Source organism: Acomys russatus, chromosome 11, assembly GCF_903995435.1.
Source record: "Acomys russatus chromosome 11, mAcoRus1.1, whole genome shotgun sequence".
Classification (NCBI taxonomy): Eukaryota; Metazoa; Chordata; class Mammalia; order Rodentia; family Muridae; genus Acomys; species Acomys russatus.
Genome location: NC_067147.1, coordinates 57955653 through 57975618, shown reverse-complemented (window position 1 = coordinate 57975618; position 19966 = coordinate 57955653). Strand labels below are relative to the sequence as shown.

Genomic DNA, 19966 nt, shown 5'->3' with positions numbered 1-19966 from the left:
GCTCCATAAACCCGTTCCGCCGGTGCAAGATTAAATGTTGTGAGAATGTTTATGTTGTAACAGAACTGCTTAAGCAGTTTCGTAAGAGTAAAACGCTTAAAAAAAAAAAAAGTACCAAGAAGAGACTTGATACCCTATGAGCATATACAGCGGGAGGAGGTCGCCCGCAGTCACAGTCATAGGGGAGGGGAGTAAGGGGAAAATGGGAGGGAGGGAGGAATGGGAGGATACAAGGGATGGGATAACAATTGAGATGTAATATGAATGAATTAATAAAATATATTTTTTTTTTAAAAAGTAAAGCGCTTAGTAATGCCTACCACAGAATCAGCGGGCAGTAGATACAAACGAGTAAGCCGAGTGTAAAAGTAAGTGATTTGAGTCCGTGAGCTCAGACCGAGAGAGAGAGAGAGACAGAGACAAAGACAGAGAGAGACATAGAGGGAGACTGAGACAGAGAAAGAGAAAGAATATTCTAGGACTGAGAAGGCGCAGTAGTGAGATATGGACGCCAGGGAGCGCAAGAGCACAAGCTTTCCAGATACCGCGAGAGTTGCCCCGGTCCCGAGCCCTTGCCGGATCTGTTTTGGAGCGTGGGGCGCAAAGAGGTTTTTTCTTTGTGTTCGGGGCCTGACCGGAGGCGTGAGAATCGCTTCCGGGTCGAGCTGCCGGAAGCAGGAAGTTGTTGGCCCATCCTCCTCGCCCGGCGGCTGGTGTCCCCGAGGCGGGAGGAGCCCGAGAGGGCGCGGGCCCGCATGTGAGTGACTGGGGCCCGAGGCCGGGAGGGGGGAGGAGGCCCGCCGCCCTCCGTGGCCGCCACAGCCTCGCGCCGCCCCTCTCGCCGCTGTCGCCACTTTCCCCCTCTGCGAGAGCCTCCGGCATTCTGCTGACTGACATCATCCCACCCCCACCCCACCCCCTGCCGTTCCCTCGGGGTTGATTCCCTTCAGACATCTCTCGGAGGCCCGCGGAGGAGAGGGAAACGGGGTCCGACCCTGCTTGAACGTGGTTCGCAGGCGTCGCGGCCGTGTTCGAAAGCCCCGACCCAGCTCGCCACCCTGTCACGGATACCTTAGCATCACCGGACTCCATCCCTGACCCCTTCTTAGACATCTTTCCTTAATTGTTAAGGAGGAATTTATTTATTTATTTATTTATTTATTATAACGAGGACTTTAACGTGATAAACCTGGCGTCTCAGATGTCAGAAAGGAAATGTGTCTTGGTGTACTGACCTGAGTAAAAGAACTGTTTGCAATCGCCTGTCAGTACAAGAAAAATCACCTGCCTGGTGTTTCATCGCATTTTAAGACTTAACCTTGCAGGCCACGTGTCATGAGTATGTCATGTCAGAAACATAAAGGGACACGTTTGTCTTTTCACAGTGTCAGGCTTTACCGCGAAGAACAGGTTCGCAAACTGGATTTCATTGGCCGCGATTTTGCTAAGAACTGGAGATTTCCCCTGACAGCTGGCCAGTTTCCAAAAATAGATCGTATTCCTCCAATCTTGATTGGTGATATTAACTCTCACATAACGCTACACAGCCCACAGTAATTCTGTGTCTACACAGGCTAGTGAGTGGCTACAAAAAGGCTAAAGAGACCAAAGTGGAGTTCAGGGCTGCCTCACATGAGTCAGAAGAGAGTGTTACAGACGGAAAGAAAAAGACAAGGGTTCAGATAAGATGTGAAGAAAGCCTTAGGGCTGGAGGGATGCTGGCGCTCCACCTCACCATTGAGGTGAGCTTGGAAGACGTTCAGAAGGGCAACCAGGCAGGTGGCCCCATCAGCAGTGGGCGGAGGGAGGATCTGGCCAGGCGTGAGCTGCAGGGATGGGTAGGAGTTCTCTGCTGTCATGAACGCATTCATGGTCAAATGACAGGTCAGTGGGGGGGGGGGGGGGGTGACACCGGTACAGTGTTAGAGGGCTTCCTCTTCTTCGTGGGTCCAAGTGAGAGTGCTGGATCTTTGCCTCATCCTAGCATATCTGATAAGTTGTTTTTATCTAGTGTCTCTGATAATGGTTTTTCTGATATGAGATCATAGGGTCCCAGTTTATTTTGGTAAGTTATTGTTGGTTGGTTTTTTGTTTGTTGGTTTTGTTTTGGTTTTCCTCCCTGGCTGGTCTGTGTAGACCAGGATGGCCTCCAACTCACAGAGACCTGCCTCTACCGCCCAAGGGGTGAGATTAAAGGCCTGTGCCACCACATCTGGCCACTTTGATAAGTTTATAGGTGAAAAAGTTTGTTTTATTACTTTTAGAAAAAATGATTTGTCAGTCTGTGCATGTGAGAGGTGTTAACGGCAAATGGTGTCGTATGCACAGGGAGGTGCACAGTGTCCTCGCCTGTGCATTTTCCCTTAGACTACAGCCAGATGCTGCTTAAAGTGCAGTCATCCAGGGCAAGGCGCAGCCTGGAAACTGCTGCTTCACACAATATATAGTAACAGACGACAGGGCGCAGACAGCCTGATTGCAGCCTCTGAAAGCCCGCTTAACCTGGGTATCGAGCGCTCTCCCGGTCATCACACACACCCCACATCTTGGTGTTCTGATCCTTCTTGTTGGCCGCTTGGTAGCTCCAGTGTGGAGCTTTTTACGTGCCTCCCTTCTCTGTTTCCCCCCCCTCCCCCCTGGCCTTCTGTCTGTCTGTCTGTCTCCACCCCCCCTTCTGTCTGTCTGTCTCTCTCCCCCCTCTCCCCATTACCTTGAGGTTGAATTACTTCAGTTTCTCTCTTAAGACCATGCTGGGAATGGGCTGTGGCTGGCTCGGGGTAGCGTGCTGGACGGGTTAGTATGCACACGACCTTATGTGCAGCTCCCAGTACTGAAGGGAAACAAAACAGATTACATAAGTCAAGATGGTGATGAATGGCTTTAATCCCAGTGCTTAGGAGATAGAGGCAGGATCAGGAGTTCAAGGCCAGCCTAGACTACATGAAACCTATCTCAAACAAACAACCCACCGCCCAAGACCTCCAAGTATACATGTACAGACAGGTGTGTATTTGTGTGGACATTCACCCTTGCTGCCTTGCAGTTCAGGCTGAATGTTCATGTACCCCAACTTGTTTACCAGAGAGAACAAACCGCAGGCCCCTCTGCAACAGCCATAGTCGCTCTTAACCCACTAAGCTACCTCGGTAGGCCGCACTTTCCATGCCTATCTGCCTGCTTTGACACGGCTTCTTTTCTGCCTTGAAACAATTTTCATGACTCTGTTTGAGCCCCTGTACTCCCCATCGCTCGCTAACACCAGAAAGGTACAGGTGCTAGCTTCCAAGCCGCTGCTCAGCTGCCCTCAGCAGGCCGGTGCACATCACAGGAAGTGCAGCGAAGAAAACGCAAGATGCACACCGGAAGCAGTGCTCAGTGGGTCCTTTCTGTGACTCTGGTCCTTCACTGGGCTCTTGGGGGGTGGGATGGGGGGCTTGTGCTGTTATTTTCTCCATCTTAAAAAAACAACAAAACTTTTTAAAAGTTACTTTTATTATGTGCATTGGTGTTTTACCTGCATGTGTGTCTGTGTGAGGGTGTTAGTCCCCTGGAACTAGAGTTGCAGACAGTTGTGAGCTGCCATGTGGGTGCTAGGAATTGAACCCTGTTCCTCTGCAAGAGCAGGCAGTGCTCTTAAATGCCCAGCGATCCCTCTAGCCCCAAGTTATTATTATTATTATTTTTAATTCCCGTGAACGTGCATGAGGCCAGAAGAGGGTGCCAGGTCCCCTGGAGTGGGCGTTGGAGTTGGGGGTGTCATAGGCAGTTGTGAGTTGTCATGTGGGTACTGAGAACCAACCCCGGTCTTCTGAAATATCAGTAAGCGCTCTCAATCACTGAGCCATCTCTGCAGCCTACATTTTTCTCCATTTATTTGCTTTGAAGAATGCACAGTGTAGTTTGGGAGGGGGATGGAAAAGAAAGTGCAAAGCAATAGAATTGTCTGAGGTTCAGAGGACAAAGTCCAGGTTGAGGGCTTAGAGAGTTTATTTATTAGGCAAAGCACTGGAAAATAGGCTTTTTAGGAAGAGGAAATTATGTGTTCAAAGCCTAGAGCTGTGAACTAGCATGGCATTGGAGAAGGTTAGGAAGGGTTAGTGGAAAAATAAGGTGGATCAAGTAGGTGGTGACCAGACCACAGTAGGCTCTGGCAAGTAGTTTAGACTTCATCTTATAACAATTATCATTAAGTATTTATTTACATTGATATTGGAACAAATTTTATATATACCATTGTATAATCCTCAATTGGAGTAGCTATAACTCTCCCCATTGTTTTTGTTTTTATTTTGTTTTTTCTTTGTTTTGTTTTGTTTTGTTTTCCGAGACAGGGTTCCTCTGTGTAGCCTTGCCTGTCTTGGACTTACTTTGTAGACCAGGCTGGCCTCGAACTCACAGAGATCTGCCTGACTCTGCCTCCCACCATGCCCAGGGCCTTATCCCCATTGTTTTTTTTTTTTTGGGGGGGGGGGACAGGTTTCAGTGTAGCCCAGACTAACCTGAAACTTGCTGTATCAGTGAACTGATGATCCTCCTGACTCTAATTCCTGAGTGCTGGAATTACAGGTGTGTATTCCACATCTGGTTTATTATCCCTATTTTATAAGTGAAAAATTCTAAGGTTATCAATAAATAGAAAAAGCTATGAGGCTAGAGAGATGGCTCAGAGGTTAAGAGCACTGACTGCTATTCTGGAGATCCTGAGTTCAATTCCCAGCAACCACATGGTGGTTCAGAACCATCTATAATGTGATCTGATGCCCTCTTCTGGCATGCAGGTGTACGTGCAGGCAGAGTAGTGTATACATAATACTAAAACTTAAAAAAGAAAGAAAGAAAGAAAGAAAGAAAAAGCTAGCCGGGTCCAGCTTTTTCCTACTCTAGCTCCTGTGCCCTTAGCAGCCATGCTAAACTGTGCCCCAGAAGAGCATCGGGCATCTTCAAAGGTGCTTAAACCCTACACATTATGTTTCAGGAAAATAGCTTGTGAATAAAAAAAAGGCTAGGCTGAAGAGAAAGGCTGGAAGTACAGAGACCAACTTTATCTCTCTGATGGTTCACAGTAGAAAAAATTTAATTAATTCACTTTTTCTTAGATTAAAATCTCTGTCTTATAAGTCTTACTGGCCTTGAAACACTGTGTAGCTGAAGCTGGCCTCAGACATGCAGAGATCTTCCTGCCTCTGCTCCTCTGCGTTGGCACTGAGGACATCACACCTGAATCACAGGATTCAGCGGTGAGCTCACAGGCACGAAGGAGGCAGAAGGGAAAGTGTTCATTTAAATTCAGAGGACTAGTGTTTTCATTCAAATAAGGAGAGAAGAAAGAAATAGAGGGCCCAAGAGCACTCACCAGCGAGTCTGATGCCCTGAGCTTCATCCTGGGACCTATGTGTAGGAGGGTGGAACCGACCTCATGTCCACACACAAAAGAAAGTAAGCATTTCAGAAGGACATGTGGGAAAGGGAGCTGACAGGGACACTTTCCACAGTGGAAAACTTGGGTTAGCCCAGTGGGTAAGTAAATGCTTGGCCCTTGAGCTCTATAAAGCACTGTGCCTGAAGCAGATTGGAGGATCATTATTGGCTGTAGTTGAAGCCCTGAGGGGCGGGAGTGGGGGGGGGGGGGGGGGGGGAGTGAGAAGGTCAAGGACAACTGGTGAGTGTTCCTCTCCGGCATGAGAATGGGACTGAGAGGACTAGGGAGACCATGGCTAGCAATGGCAGGTGCTTGGCAGAGGTCAGATAAAGCAGTCACTGGAAAACGCCCTTTGGACTTGGCACCAGGAAAACCACTGGTGACTAGTGAGAGCCAACTTGGTCAAGAGAGAACGCAGGAATATGATTCAGCAGGTCAGTGAAGGAGCGGAGGCCTGAGGAAGAGGACCATCCCCTCCCGGATTTGGCTCTGAAAGGAGAGGCCAGAGAGATTGAGCATTACAGCGCTGCAGGGGGCAGATTTTTTAATGGTAGCACGGGAAAGCAAGGCTTGGAGGAGAGGTAAGTTTAAAGATGTTCAGACTTCTGCAAGGTCACAAAGCAAAACAAGGCAACCTAGGAATGTTCTGTGTTGAATAGATCAGAGCCAGCAGCCGAAGCTATCTGGGATCTTGGATCTATAAAAAGGTATTGTGTGTGAGTGGGTGTGTGTAGATATTTGAATACATACTAAGTATTAGGTAATGTTAGAGAATTAGTAATTTTACCATTTTGATAATGAAGCATATCTGTTGTTAAGTGAGAAATTCTTATGAGATGCTGAAATGTTTAGAGGTTATTTAATAATGTGTCAAATGATTCTGAAGGAAACAGAGCTGGGCACGCCTTTAATCTCAGCCCTTGGAAAGCAGAGGCAGGCAGATCTCTGTACATTAGAGGCCAGCATGGTCTACAGAGCTACTTCTAGGACAACCAGGACTACACAAAGAGACCCTGCCTTGAAACCCCAGAACAACAGGGGGCGGGGTGTGCGGGGAGAGGTGGGCCTGTGTTGACAGCAGAGAAAGCACTGTGTAGATATTTATTTTTCTTTCTGTTTTCCAGAAGTTTGAAATCTTTCAAAATAAAAAGTTTGGAAAAATAAAGAACTGAGATATATCCATGGGGTGGCTCTGAGTTAGGAAGGGATAGATCTGCCAAGAATACAGAAGCGATTTTAAAAACTCAAGTCTTGAAGCCGGGCATGGTGGAACACGCCTTTAATCCCAGCACTCGGGAGGCAGAGGCAGGCAGATTGCTGTGAATTCGAGGCCAGCCTGGTCTACAAAGCGAGTCAAGGGTACACAGAGAGACCCTGTCTCGAAAAACAAAAAAACAAAACCCTTCAGTCTTGCTGGAGAGCAGTTAAGAATACAGGTTGCTCTTCTAGAGGCCCTGAGTTCAATTCTCAGCATCCACGTAGTAGCTCACAACCATCTATAACCATAGTCTCGTGGGATCCAGGGGTCCAATGCCTTCTCTGGTGTGCAAATTGTACATACAGACAAAACACCTATATACATAAATAAATAAATCTTTAAAAACCAGAAAACCTCAAGTCTTGCCAGACAGAGATGCATAGAAAGAGGGTCATTAGATCACACATTAGAGTGCAAAAATGTAAACTTTCCTTGATTGTAATTTTTTTTTTTTTTTTTTTTTTGGTTTTTTCGAGACAGGGTTTCTCTGTGTAGCCTTGGCCATCCTGGACTCACTTTGTAGACCAGGCTGGCCTCGAACTCACAGCGATCCGCCTGCCTCTGCCTCCCGAGTGCTGGGATTAAAGGCGTGCGCCACCACGCCCGGCTTGATTGTAATTTTTTTTCTGTAGTGTTAAACTACTTTTCTTTCTTTTTCTCCCTTTTGTTTTTTTGAGGCAGGGTCTCTCTGTATAGCCCTGGCTGTCCTGGGACTCTGTACATAGGTGAACCCACTCTGTAGACCACACAAGCTTTGACCTCACAGAGATCCCCCTGGGGGGATATTAGGCATGCTGCCTGGCAGGAAGTAAACCCTGCCAGTGCCACACAGCCCTTGCCTGTCCATCATCTCAGAAAGCCTTCTCCTGCCTCATTATTTGCAAGATCTATCTTAGCATATTAAAAAATTATTTTTGAATATTTAATTATTTAGTGTATTGTCTGAGTGCAGATACACACATGCTACAGAGCACATGTGGAGGTCAGAGGACGAGGACGGCTTTCTGGGAGTCGGTTCGGTTCTCCCACTTGGAGGCAGCCACTGTGCTCAGCAGCCTAGCTCCTGGCTCCCATCTGCCCATAGGACTGCATACTACTCTATCTGGCATTTTCTTCCCTATGGGTTCCAGAGACTGAACTTGAGTCTTCAGGTTTGTATTGCAAACATTCTCACCTTCAGAGCCATCTCCCCAAACCTGTTTTACTTTTGTTTCTGGCTTGAGGATTAAACCTAGGGCCTTCTATGTGCTAGGAAAGTACTTAGTCACTGTTCAAAGCCCTTAAAGCATATTTTTAGTATAGTATATTGTTTAGTATATATTATTAAGTCTGTTACATGGTAGATCTCTATAATTTTTTGTTTGTGTATTTGTTTTTTGAGACAGCGTTTCTCTGTGTAGTCTTGCCTGTCCTAGACTCACTTTGTAGACCAGGCTGGCCTCGAACTCACAGAGATCAAACTCACTCTGCCTCCTGAGTGCTGGGATTACAGGCACGTGCCACCGAACCCGACTTCCACCCTTTCCTCATCCAGTGTGTATTAACTCTACTAGCCTATGAGTGGACTTTAGGTTGCTCTTGTCTGAATCCTGCAATGAGCTTGGGGGGTGGGGAGTGCAGCTCTCTCCTCAAAAGCCGCATCTCTTTTCCACTGAATATGTATCCACGAGTAGGGTTGCTGGGTGCTAACAGCTCTGTTGCTCATTTCCAACACGTCTGTGTTATTTCTGCTTTTGTGTTCACGAGCAGTGAAGGGTTAGTGTTGTGAATTTTAAATACAGTTTTAAATTATTTCTGTTTGAATCACATAAATCGTTCTAATATTTTACCAGTTATTTTCCCTTAGGTATATTTGGTTTTTCTTGGTAGTTTTTGTTTATTTGTGTTTTGTTTTGTTTTGTTTTGTTTGGAGACAAGGTTTCTCTATGTAGCTCTGGCTGTTCTGGAACTCAAGATGTAGACCATGCTGGCCTCAAACCCACAGAGATCTTACTGTCTGTGCCTCCCAAGTGCTGGGATTAAAGTCATACACCACTCTGCTTGGCTCCTGGTAGTTTTTAATTGCAGTCTAATGGATGTATCGCTCTTTTTAGTAGACTGTGTCTTCAGTCATGAGAGCCTTGGGATGACACTGAATGGAATGTATTCATGAAGGCTGCACACCACACCCCACAGCTGGCTAGGGAGCTGAGCAGGAGAGAGAACTCTTCCTCTCACCTTAGCAGCGGGACGTGTGCTTTCAATAAATGCACCAGCGTTGTGTCTTAGAGTCGCTGGATTACCACAGCTGTTCGTGTCATGTCACTGGAGGGGCCAGTGCAAAGGGACTTTTTTGTTTGGTTGGTTTTGGTTTTTCAAGACGGGGTTTCTCTGTGTAGCCTTGGCTGTCCTGGACTCACTTTGTAGACCAGGCTGGCCTCGAACTCACAGCGATCCACCTGCCTCTGCCTCCTGAGTGCTGGATTAAAGGCGTGCGCCACCACGCCCTGCTCAAAAGGGACAATTAATTTATTCTGCTCTCTTGGCCTCTTTTCTGCTTTCAACAAATTTGTTTGGCTTTTATATAAAATTTATTTGTGCTCTCTCTCTCTCTCTCTCCCTCTCCCTCTTTCACTCTCTATGTGTGTGTGTGTGTGTGTGTGTGTGTGTGTGTGTGTGTGTGTTTGTACACTATATGCTTGTACTCCAGAGTTCTAAATTCCCTGGAGTTGGAGTTACAGGTGATTGTGAACCATGACGTGGGTGCTGCGAGCCAACCCAGATCCTCAGCAAGAGCCGCAAGTGTTCTTAATGGCCGAGCCATCTCTCCCCAACCCGTTTGTTCAGTTTTTGAATCAGGATCTTACATAGCCCAAGGTGGCCCTGAACTTTAGTTATAGCTGAGAGTGGCCTGGAACTCCTGATCTTCCATAATCTTCCGGGATTATGGAATAGTGCCACCATGCTCAGCTCCTCCAAAACCTTTTTGCTAACAAGTATTGTCCCGGCAGTTCCATGAGCCATGCTCCTATGCTGTTCCCACAGGGACTGAGGCCATGTTCTGTCCCTCCTCTGTGACCCAGCACCCTGGCTCACCTCTGACAGGCCTCTCTTGAAATCCAGGGTCAGATCTTGTTTCTTTGAGCAAGATAATTTTTCATTGTGGAGGAGTGCCTGGGCCCTGTGCAGTGTAGGCTCTTTACCCACAAGATGCCAATAGGTCTCCTTTAATTTTTACAATAAAAAAAAAAAAAATAATAACCCCCAAACCTTCAGACATCACCAAATGCCCCCACAAAGAGCAGGCACTCTTGGTTGAGAGCACTGCCCTGAAGCAGCTGCGTTTTAAGGGGGTGTGCCTTTGTTAGTTCCCTTCCTTTTGCAGTTCTAGGGCTTGAACTGAGGGCTCTTATGCTGGGCTAAACCCCTGGCCCCAGTGTGCCTTCATTCAGCAGAGGAGAGGCATGAAAGCTTCCGTGTTGTGTTGAGCCTGTGGGAACTCAGTATGGTACTCTGCCCGTCCGTGCCTCTGAATGCTCGTTGGACAATTGCAAAAATGAGCAGTGTGTACACTGTCAGTTGTGTGCCCTTCTGAGATGCTGATCTGACACTGAGCTGCCTGGGCCAAAGTCATCTCTTGTTCAGTGTTCCTGGGTGTGTGCCTTGTCCCAAGGGTAGCCCTTCCTAAAGCTGTCATGGTGTCTGTTTCTCTCACGTGATCTGTGTGGGCATTCAGCACCTCACAGACTCATAAGAGGGTAAGTACACGCACGACCTCTGAGAGTGAGACTTGATCCTGTGACTTGTAAGAGCATATTGTCATTGTTCTAGTTGTCATTAGTGTTGTCATGTTGCTGCACTTCATTTGTAAACTCCCTGATGACTGTGTATGAGGAAAGCCTGGTGTGTCTAACAGCGCAGCACAGTGTGCGTTCAGGCTTGTCCCCCATCACTAATGGAGGACGGCTGTATGTCAGGGGTGGGACCGAGGCCTTGCTTCCTAACTCCCCTGGTGACCCTGCTTGTGCCCTTGCAGGGTTAAACCACTGTTAACGAGTCAAGCTCACTCTTCCGAACTTCCCTCCGAGGCAAAGCTCCTCTCTGCCAGGCTGGACCCTCTTTCTGGAGGTAAATGAATTGTCTGTCGTCGTCAGCCTCAGCGGATCCCACCCCCTGCTCGGTGCCTAGCCGTGACTATGTGTCCCGTGCTTTAAGTGGGCAAGTGTGTTGTTATTGCTGATGCTGATGTCTAATTAACATTGTATCCAGCTACTAATATTCTCTCTGTATGAGAATTGTTAAAGTCTCCAGTTTAAACAGAAAAAGAACGTCTCTGCTAGTCACAAAGGCGTCTTCGGTTTTTGTGATGTTATTCTCTTTTGCGTGCGTGCTGGGGATTGGGCCCAGAGCCTTGTTCTTGCCACCACTGCTCTGAGTCCCCCGGCTCTCACCCTGAGTTTGCCCAGAGCAGTCACAGGTCTGCTGTGGCGTGCCCTGGCTGGCTGTCCTTCACAACGCTCACTGCTTTTGTGCCCAGTGACGGCCCCTCCATAACAGTAGCAGTAGGGGCTCTAAGGTCACAGAATCACCACAGAGCTCCCCTAACTTGCTGTTCTTTGCAAATGGTCCTTTTCTTAGGGGAAGGAGGATAGGGCTTTATATATTCCAGGCTGGCCTTGAACTGCCTGCACCTCCCAAGTGCTCTTTCCTGTAGTGCTGGGCTTTGTGCAAACCAAGCAATTGCTCTACCCACTGAGCTACATCCCCAGCCCCCAGCCCCTCCCAGTTTTCTGGGATCACAAGGTTTATGCCACCGATACCTGGCTTAGAAATGATACGTTTTGATTTGTTTGGTTTGTCCTTAGAGTGGCTTTTAATGTTTTATAGTCCCTTCTGGTTAAAGGCTTTATGGACAGTGAAGTTTCCATGCAGCCAACTGGCTCAGATTATCTTTTCTTCACTCAGAAATTAAGACGTTGACCTGGGTAACTTCAAATGATTGTTGTGTTCCGCACATGCTCAAAAGCAGTTTACAGCCAGGAACACATGCAGTGAGAGAATCTGTGTTAGAGGGGCCAAGCTTGGGGGGGGGGCATACCTTTAAAATAGCTTTATTTTTAAATGTTTCACTTGTAGTGTGTATGTGTGTTTTGTCTGTGTAGGCACTCTATGCATGCAGTGTTCTCAAAGGCCAGAGAGGCCATCAGATCTCCTGGGACTGGGTTAACTGATGCCATGAGCTGCCGTAGGGTGCTATGAATTAAACCCGTGTCCTCTGGAAGAGAAGCCAGTGCTTTAGCCACCAGGCAATTACTCCAGCCCTCATGCATGCCTTTGATTCCACACAGAGACAGGAGCATCTCCATGAGTTCCAGGTGTTTCTGCCAGGACATCTTAAGCCAGCCTAGACTTTATGAGCTGAGGATAAACTGATAATCCACCTGCTTCCACCTTACAGATGTGTGTCACCATGGATGCTAGGCAAGCAGCCTGCCAACGGAGCTACATCCTGTGGATTTCTAAAGGAATCCTTTATAGCCAGGCAGTGGTGGCGCACGCCTTTAATCCCAGCACTCGGGAGGCAGAGGCAGGTGGATACCTGTGAGTTCTAGGCCAGCCTGGTCTACAAAGCGAGTCCAGGACAGCCAAGGCTACACAGAGAACAAAATAAAAGATACAGCCAAGGCTACACTGAGAAACCCTGTCTTGAAAAACAAGCCAACAAAAACAAATCAAGAAATGCACAAAAGGCAGCCTTCCTGTAGAAGTGGGACCTAAATGGCCTATAGGCACACAAGAAGATGCTCAGCATCACCAGCCTTCAGAGAAATGCCGATCAGAACCGCGGTGAGCCACCGCGTGTGAGGAATAGAGCTCTATAAGCTCACTGTGGGCTCCTGCCTGCTGCTGTAGTGTAGATGAGCAGCCCACAAGTGTGGGCAAGTTGGAACAACCTTGTAAAACCTCTCGGTGATTCTGATGTGCAGGCTGTGTTCAGACCAGTGGACCAAGTGTTTAGGCAGAAAGAAGACAAAACAGAAGGTGCCCGTGGGAGGCAGGAGGCACACTGCAGGAAGAGGAGCTGCATCCATGTGTGCCCTGAGCGGTGACATGTCAGGCCACAGCTTCTCTGTGGAGCTGCCTGACTGCTGATGTACCTACCAGTCAGCATCTCTTCCTGAGGACTCCACAGGCACCGTGTCAGTGCTTTTCAAGGTTAGACACACTTAGGACTGAAGCAGGCAAATAAGAGGACCCAATGTGTCTAAGGGGTTGGGAGGTCCTAAGCAGTCTTTCCATTTGAGAAAAATAGTGAAGGCATTTAATTAAACATTGTTTTTGAGTCTGGGTCTCTCTTTGTAGCCAGGCTGACCTTGAATTCATTCAGATCCACCTGTTGCTGCCCCTGAGTGCTAGGATTGAAGTATACATAACCCCGCACAGCCTAGCTAAGTGACATCCTACGGCTCATTCATACACTGGACACAGTGGCCCGTCTGTGGCTGTAATCTCAGCATTGGAGAGCCCGAGTCAAGAGAGTCACTGAAGCCCCACAGCCATAACTCCCTGAGTACCATAGCATGATTTGGGCCCAGAACAGAAGACAGCAGTTTGAAAAGTGTTGTAATACAGTTTGATGTTGTGTTTACAAGCTCATTGTATTGTCTGATATGGTCTAGGAGGAAAACCAAAACATTTGTTCTCTCAGGGTCAAGAAACATTATTGACAGGGAGTAGCCTTGTGCAGGAAGAACTTTAAAGAACCCATCGTTTTACTTTTGTTCTCAGGGATTTCATTTTGGAAGACATGGATCTTGCTGCTAATGAGATCAGCATCTATGACAAACTCTCAGAGACTGTTGATTTGGTGAGACAGACAGGCCATCAATGTGGAATGTCAGAGAAGGCAATCGAAAAGTTTATCAGACAGCTCCTGGAAAAGAATGAACCTCAAAGGGGACCACCCCAGTACCCTCTCCTTATAGCCGTGTATAAGGTAAAGTGTGGCTTGGAGAGCCCATCTCAGAACTTCAGCACCCTTCCAGTTGCTACTGACTGGTCTCAGTACTGAACTGGACTTTTCTAGTATGGGCTGGCCTTTGTTCTTGTTGTGTGTTACTAGGAAATGTGACTGTGTTGTCGATTGGCAATAAGTGAAAGCTGTGTGTTTGCACAGTGGAGGTGGCACCTGGCTGTGGGATGGGAGCTTGGGGAGCCTCGCGGGCCTCAGAGTTCTTGGACTTTAGATGCCTCTGAAGTGTGTGCAAATGGCTCGTTTATGAAAGTGGGTTAGCTCCAGGCACACTGGAAATAGCCAAGGGGCTTATTTTTCTCCTAGGTGGTATGGGACTTCCTTTGTTGGGGCAGCTCTTAATGTCACTCTTGTCTTTCCTTCTAGGTCCTCCTAACTCTGGGATTACTCTTGTTCACTGCCTACTTTGTAATTCAGCCTTTTAGCTCATTAGCACCTGAGCCCGTGCTTTCTGGAGCTCACACCTGGCGCTCACTCATCCATCACATTCGGCTGATGTCCTTGCCTATTACCAAGAAGTATATGCCAGAGAATAAGGGCGTTCCTCTGCAAGGAGGAGAGGAGGACAGACCCTTCCCAGGTAGAAGGCTGCACCGACTGCTTAGAGATGCTGTGTTTGCTTTGATTTTTGTTTGGTTTGTTGGAGATAGGGTCTCACGTCGCTGTCCTAGAACTTGATTTGTGTCTCAGGCTGGCCTCAGAACCACTAGTGCTGGGATAACAGGCATGAGCTACTATGCCCAACTGGAGACAGGTTTTCTTGACAGTGTTTGATGGAAAAGGATTATTGGATCTAATAAGAGACACCTGCCTACACTGTAGTGACTGAAGCAGCACTGCCCTTGCTACGACTGTGGGGTGAGCTGTATTGTCCATGTTTTACAGACAGGGAAACTGAGGCTCAGAGAAGCTAAGCTTGCCAGAGAAGCATGTCTGGTGAAGCCAGGTTCAAGTTCTTTGATGTTAGGACACCGTGTTAGGCATGGGTGTCCACAGAATAGCCTGCCCACAGTGGGCGGCTCTAACCAGTCCTCGAACCACTGTGAGCCTAAGGGCTGGTATTTGTCACCCTCACCGCGCTCTTTCCCACTACCACAGTGCGTTGTGGGCCTTGAGCGTGGCGGTTGTGCCAGCACAGCGGGGCCTCCCAGCCTTACAGGTGGGCAGGAGCCTCTGCTAGAGAACAGCGAGCACGTGCTTACGCCAGAGCGACTTTTTGAGAAAGAACGGAAGGAAATGAGTCCTGAGTTCTCTCCCCTCCCTTTCGCTTTCCCTCCACACTGCAGACTAAACACAGCACTGCGAGAAGTCTGTGCTAGCCCCGTCTGCTGAGCTTACTCCCAAACCCTCTTAAGTTCTGAGAAAATGTGTGTATTTGTGTGTGTGTGCGCGCACGCGCGTGTGCCACAGCACTCACAATGGTACAAGACAGAAGACATGTTTTAGGAGTCAATTTTCCCTTTTTGACTGGGTTCTAGGGATTGAACTTGAGGCATCAGGCTTGCCTGGCAAGTGTTTATACCTACTGTTCCATCTTGCCAGCATGCCCAAGCGCTGTTTTTTGTTTTTTTGTTTTTTTATTTTGTTTTTGTTTTTGAGTGTGATATTAATCTCATTTGCCTACTTTTTTTTTTATAACTTTGTTCTGAATCCAGAATCCAGAACAAATTCTGAATTAAGAATCCAGAATAAGTTTTAGAAAATGTTTCCAAAAGAAAGCTTTATTAGTTCAAGACAACTTTTTTTTTATAAAATCATAATATCATTCCTTAAAGTCTGACTTTATCAGTCATAAAAGTTGCCTCTTGGATTAGTCATCTTTGAAAGCTGTCTGTGTACACTTGCGGAAGTTGTGAAGAGACTTCCCAAATTAAACCAAAACGAGAGAAAGAGAGCATTGTATGATAAGAACTCTACACTATGGTTTTAGTTTTGTTTTTTTTTTTTTTTTTTTTTCGAGACAGGGTTTCTCTGTGTAGCCTTGGCCATCCTGGACTCACTTTGTAGACCAGGCTGGCCTCGAACTCACAGCGATCCGCCTGCCTCTGCCTCCTGAGTGCTGGGATTAAAGGCGTGCGCCACCACGCCCGGCTACACTATGGTTTTAAAATGACTGGAAATACCATGTTTATTTATTGCCATACAGTGAATACCACAGTTAACAATTCCATTTGAAAGTTTATACACAACGTACATAAATTGACATTTTCTTTTCTTGGTTTTTCGAGACAGGGTTTCTCTGTGTAGCTTTGTCTGTCCTAAACTTGAACTCATAGATATCTGCTTGCCTCTGGCTCACCTTTAATCTGCTTGGAAGAAAGGTGTTTAATGGCGTGCACCACCACGCTTGGCTGCAAATTGACAATTTCTCTCACAGATTTCTGACATACAGGAATTGGGATGTTACTGAAAACACTCACATTAAAGATACTTTTGGCTGTCAGGCAGTGGTGGCACACGCCTTTAATCCCAGCACTTGGCAGGCACAGGCAGGTGGATCTTTATGAGTTCAAGGGTAGCCTGATCTACAGAGTAAATTCCAGGACAAGCAGGGTACACAGAGAAGCCATGTCTTAAAAAACAAACAAAACCAGACACTTGTGGCTGCCTGCACAAGATGGAGCCAGCATCATTCCATTATAAATGAGGGGCTCCTGAGAAGCTATGGCACGGAATTATTGCTGGGCGGGGGCAGCATTTTCCTCAATGGGACAGCCACTGCTGCTCGTGCCCCTGTGCTGATACGGACCCGTGAACCAAGCTCAGGGCACAGCTGTCGGTCAGAACACATTGGCAGTGTGAAGGCGTGGGCTGGCCCTCCTGCAGGGAGGCTGGATCTGTCCTCAGGTGAAGCTTCTTGCATTGTCCACCTCCAGAGGAAGGAGGGCATGGATCCAGGGTCATCGAGGAGTTGGGGAAACAGCAGGCTTTTCATTGCTTCAGAACTAAGGGATTAATTTGGATTTGAAAAAGCCTTCTTCCTCATGGTGTGGAGGGAGTTGGGGTGGTGCTAAGTCCTAGCATTGAGCCACCCCCAGCCTCACCTCACTCTCCTACTTGCAAAATAGGCCCGTCTCCTGTGCTGAGCTCTGACAAGCACCTCCTGGGTACTAGGCGCTGTGCTGTGGACTCCATGCTCCTCTCTCAGCCTTCACAGACTCATAGATGATTGTTTCCACCTCAGAATGAGGAAAGTGCCCTGCTGGAGACTGACTGGCTTGCCCAAAGCTGGAGAGCTTGTCTGCCTGTGAGAGTTCATGAGGACAGGGCAGTGCTCCTGAAGCAAATTGCCTGGCAAGAGGGCTCTCTCCATTCCCGCGCTGTGTGAGAGTGGCTCTGGGTGAGCTGCCTCCCACGCAGGGACCTTGAAAAGGTCGACAGGCTTCGCTCCAGCCGCACGCCCCGGATGCTAGAGCGGCTCTGTGCAACAGGAACTTGCCAGTGTAGGCTGATTGAACAGTGAGCACACAGCCATGACAATGAGGGGACTTTTGTCATGGGCTCTGCAGGGCCTTCTGAGCACATTTCTAGAGTAAGAAGTGTGGGGGCCAGGCTGTTCTTATCAGCGTTCTTTGGAGGTTTCTGCCATCCTGCTCACTGATGGTCTTCTCCAGGGGAAGCTTCTGAAGTCAGAGGCGCTCGCTCGTCCTCCATATATGAGGACACTGCGCTGTTCCCTGAGCACCGCAGGCACCGGCTGTCCCTGGCCCACAGAGCTAGAGCTTTGTGCTTCTGTTTTCTTCAGTGTCCTTTTGTCCAGAAGGGGATTTAGTCTTGCTTTCTGCCAGGTTAATAATGCGTGTGAAAGGCCTTCCCTGCTGAGAATTCTAGGCTGTGCCATGGCTATCCGTATGGAGCCAGTCTGACTCAGTTTTCTTTGTAAACAACTCGTAGGCGTCATCCAGACGCCTCCTGACAGTGGTCAGCCCACCCACTCTTCTGCACGGTGCCCAATCTGTGAAAAAGGGTGGGAGGTTCGGGTTTCTGCACACACACTGCAAGGCTGGGTTTGGTCTGAGACATGATTTTTGACATTTCAAACAGTGGAATGATCCCAACCCTGGGGAGGGCTTGGAATACAGGTTGTGAGCTTTATTGAGCATATTTCTACTATGAAAAACCATGTGGGGAAATCATGGCGAAGGCATCCTGAGGGTGGGCTGAGGGCTGACTGCCTGACAGGAGAGTTGGCTCCCAAGGCTTCTCCTCTGGGTCAGGCGAGGTTTTGTTTTCTAAGCTAACTAGTTGTTAGAGGAGGGTGTCTGGAGTGCAGACGCCTGAGTTAGGGAGAGATCAGTAGTCGCTGAGTGCCTTCCCAGGGTGGCCTTTCCCTTGCTGCTGCAGGCTGAAGCAGGTGGGGCAGAAACAGGAAGCAGCATTTTATAGAGCTGATGGCAGGTTCTGAGCCTGGTGCCCTGGCTGCTGCTGCTAGCTGTTTTCCCAGATAGGCCTTTGTTCGCTGGCATGGCAACTCCTGCCATTTTTACAGAGAACACATCACACAAAACCTTTGTAGAGATAAGAGGCCAGCTGGAGTCTGGCCATACCTCTGTACTGCTGGGATACTATGGAGGGTGAACCCGAACTCCATGAACCACCACAACCCATGGCTGACTATATCTCCTCAAGGATCTCAGAGCTGTAGGCATCTGGGCAGCCGTGTCCCCGCTCCTCAGGTCATCTTTCCCCTCACTTTGCTAGCCACCAGGCTGGCCACCTGCTCTGCTCCTGCAGGGCCTCTGCGGGTTGTCTTAGGGCAGATTAGAGCTGTCTCAGTTGATAGTCTTGGCTTAAGCTTTCCTGGTCTCCAAGGACATTTTCACTAGGAAGACACTTAGCAAGCCTAAACTCGGTGAAGAGACAGAAGATTTTGTTTTTAAGAAAAACACTCTTGCTGGCGATGGTGGCGCACGCCTTTAATCCCAGTACTTGGGAGGCAGAGGCAGGTGGATTGCTGTGAGTTTGAGACCAGCCTGGTGTACAAAGTGAGTCCAGGACAGGCAAGGCTACACAGAGAGACCCTGTCTTGAAATACTCTTGGGCCTACAAACAAGCTCAGTGGGTGAAGATGCTGGCCTGTCGGCCCGAGTGATCCCCAGAACCCACGGAAAGGTAGAGGGAGAGAACTGACTCCATAAAGTTGTCTTCTGGCCTCCACGTGCTCTCTGTGACAAGCACGCCCACACACGTATCATGCATACACACAGAGACGATAATAGAAAATTAATTTAAAGATAAATTTAAAGGGCTGTCCTATCTCAAAAGAAAGCAAAAAACAAAGTAGTTAAGAGCATTTGCTGCTCTTCCAGAGGACCCAGGTTCAATTCCCAGCACCCACGTAGCTGCTCACAGTCTCTGTAACTTTAGTTCCAGGGGATCTGTCACCCTTTTCTGGCCTCTTCAGAAACCTGGCATGCACATAGTACACAAACATACCTGCAGGCAACACACCCATACAAGTAAATCATGTCCTGCCAGGCGTGGTGGCGCATGTCTTTAATCTCAGCACTCAGGAGGCAGAAGCAGGCAGAACTCTGAGATCAAGGCCAGCCTGGTCTACAGAGTGAGTTCCAGGACAGCAAAGGCTACATGGAGAAACGCTGTCTCTGAAAAACAAAACAAAACAAGACAACTTTAGCTTGTAGAGTAGTTTTGAGTTCAAAGCAAAATTAAGTGGGCAAAGTACAGCAAATTCTCACACACACAGCCTCTGCCGCCACCCATTGCTGCCTCCCTGGGCACCATGGTGTGACATGTGAAAGGAAGAGCAGGGCATCACCAGGGCCATCTCCACAGAGGTCCCCTGCTCAGCCAGGAGGAGCTGAGAGCACAGAGAGCAGCTTCTGTCCACACTGCGTTCCACTTACCGTCAGGATCATAGCACGTGTATTTATTACTCGGTTGTCTTTTGTATAAATGCTTTAGTCCTTCCCCCTTGGTAAATTCCTGTTTGCTATCATGAAATCGGGTCATTTTCCACTTTAGCTTCAGCTGATTTAAGGCTAGAAGAGTAAGAAAGCTGTTGGTTGGTTGGTTTGGTTGGTTTTTTGGTTTTTCAAGACAGTTTCTCTGTGTAGCCCTGGCTGTTACCAGGCTGGCCTAGAACTCAGAGATCTGCCTGCCTCTGCCTCTCAAGTGCTGGGATTAAAGGCGTGTGCCTCCACGGCCAGCCTTTAACTTTTATTTTTGAGGTGAGGCCTTGCTGTGTGGCTTTGCCTAGCCTCAAACTCAATAATCCTCCTGCCTCAGCCTTCCAAGAAGCTTGGATTATACAGCT

General features: G+C 48.1%; 1 protein-coding gene across 6 annotated transcripts in view; it reads left to right on the top strand.

Annotated features, from left to right (window-relative positions):
- The first annotated feature begins 639 nt into the window (after positions 1-639).
- The window catches only part of C11H6orf89 (chromosome 11 C6orf89 homolog), a 31253-nt gene continuing 11926 nt past the window's right edge, over positions 640-19966 (top strand). The window contains exons 1-5 of one of the 6 annotated variants that reach the window (XM_051153416.1): positions 691-757; positions 10693-10784; positions 12644-12872; positions 13446-13653; positions 14056-14269. In XM_051153416.1, coding sequence (XP_051009373.1) covers positions 13465-13653; positions 14056-14269 — 403 coding nt within the window. In that variant the 5' untranslated portion in view covers positions 691-757; positions 10693-10784; positions 12644-12872; positions 13446-13464. Of the gene's footprint in view, positions 758-1640; positions 1743-5730; positions 5854-10692; positions 10785-12643; positions 12873-13445; positions 13654-14055; positions 14270-19966 lie in introns of those variants that run through there. The other 5 variants (XM_051153417.1, XM_051153413.1, XM_051153414.1 and 2 more) reach the window with 5 other exon arrangements.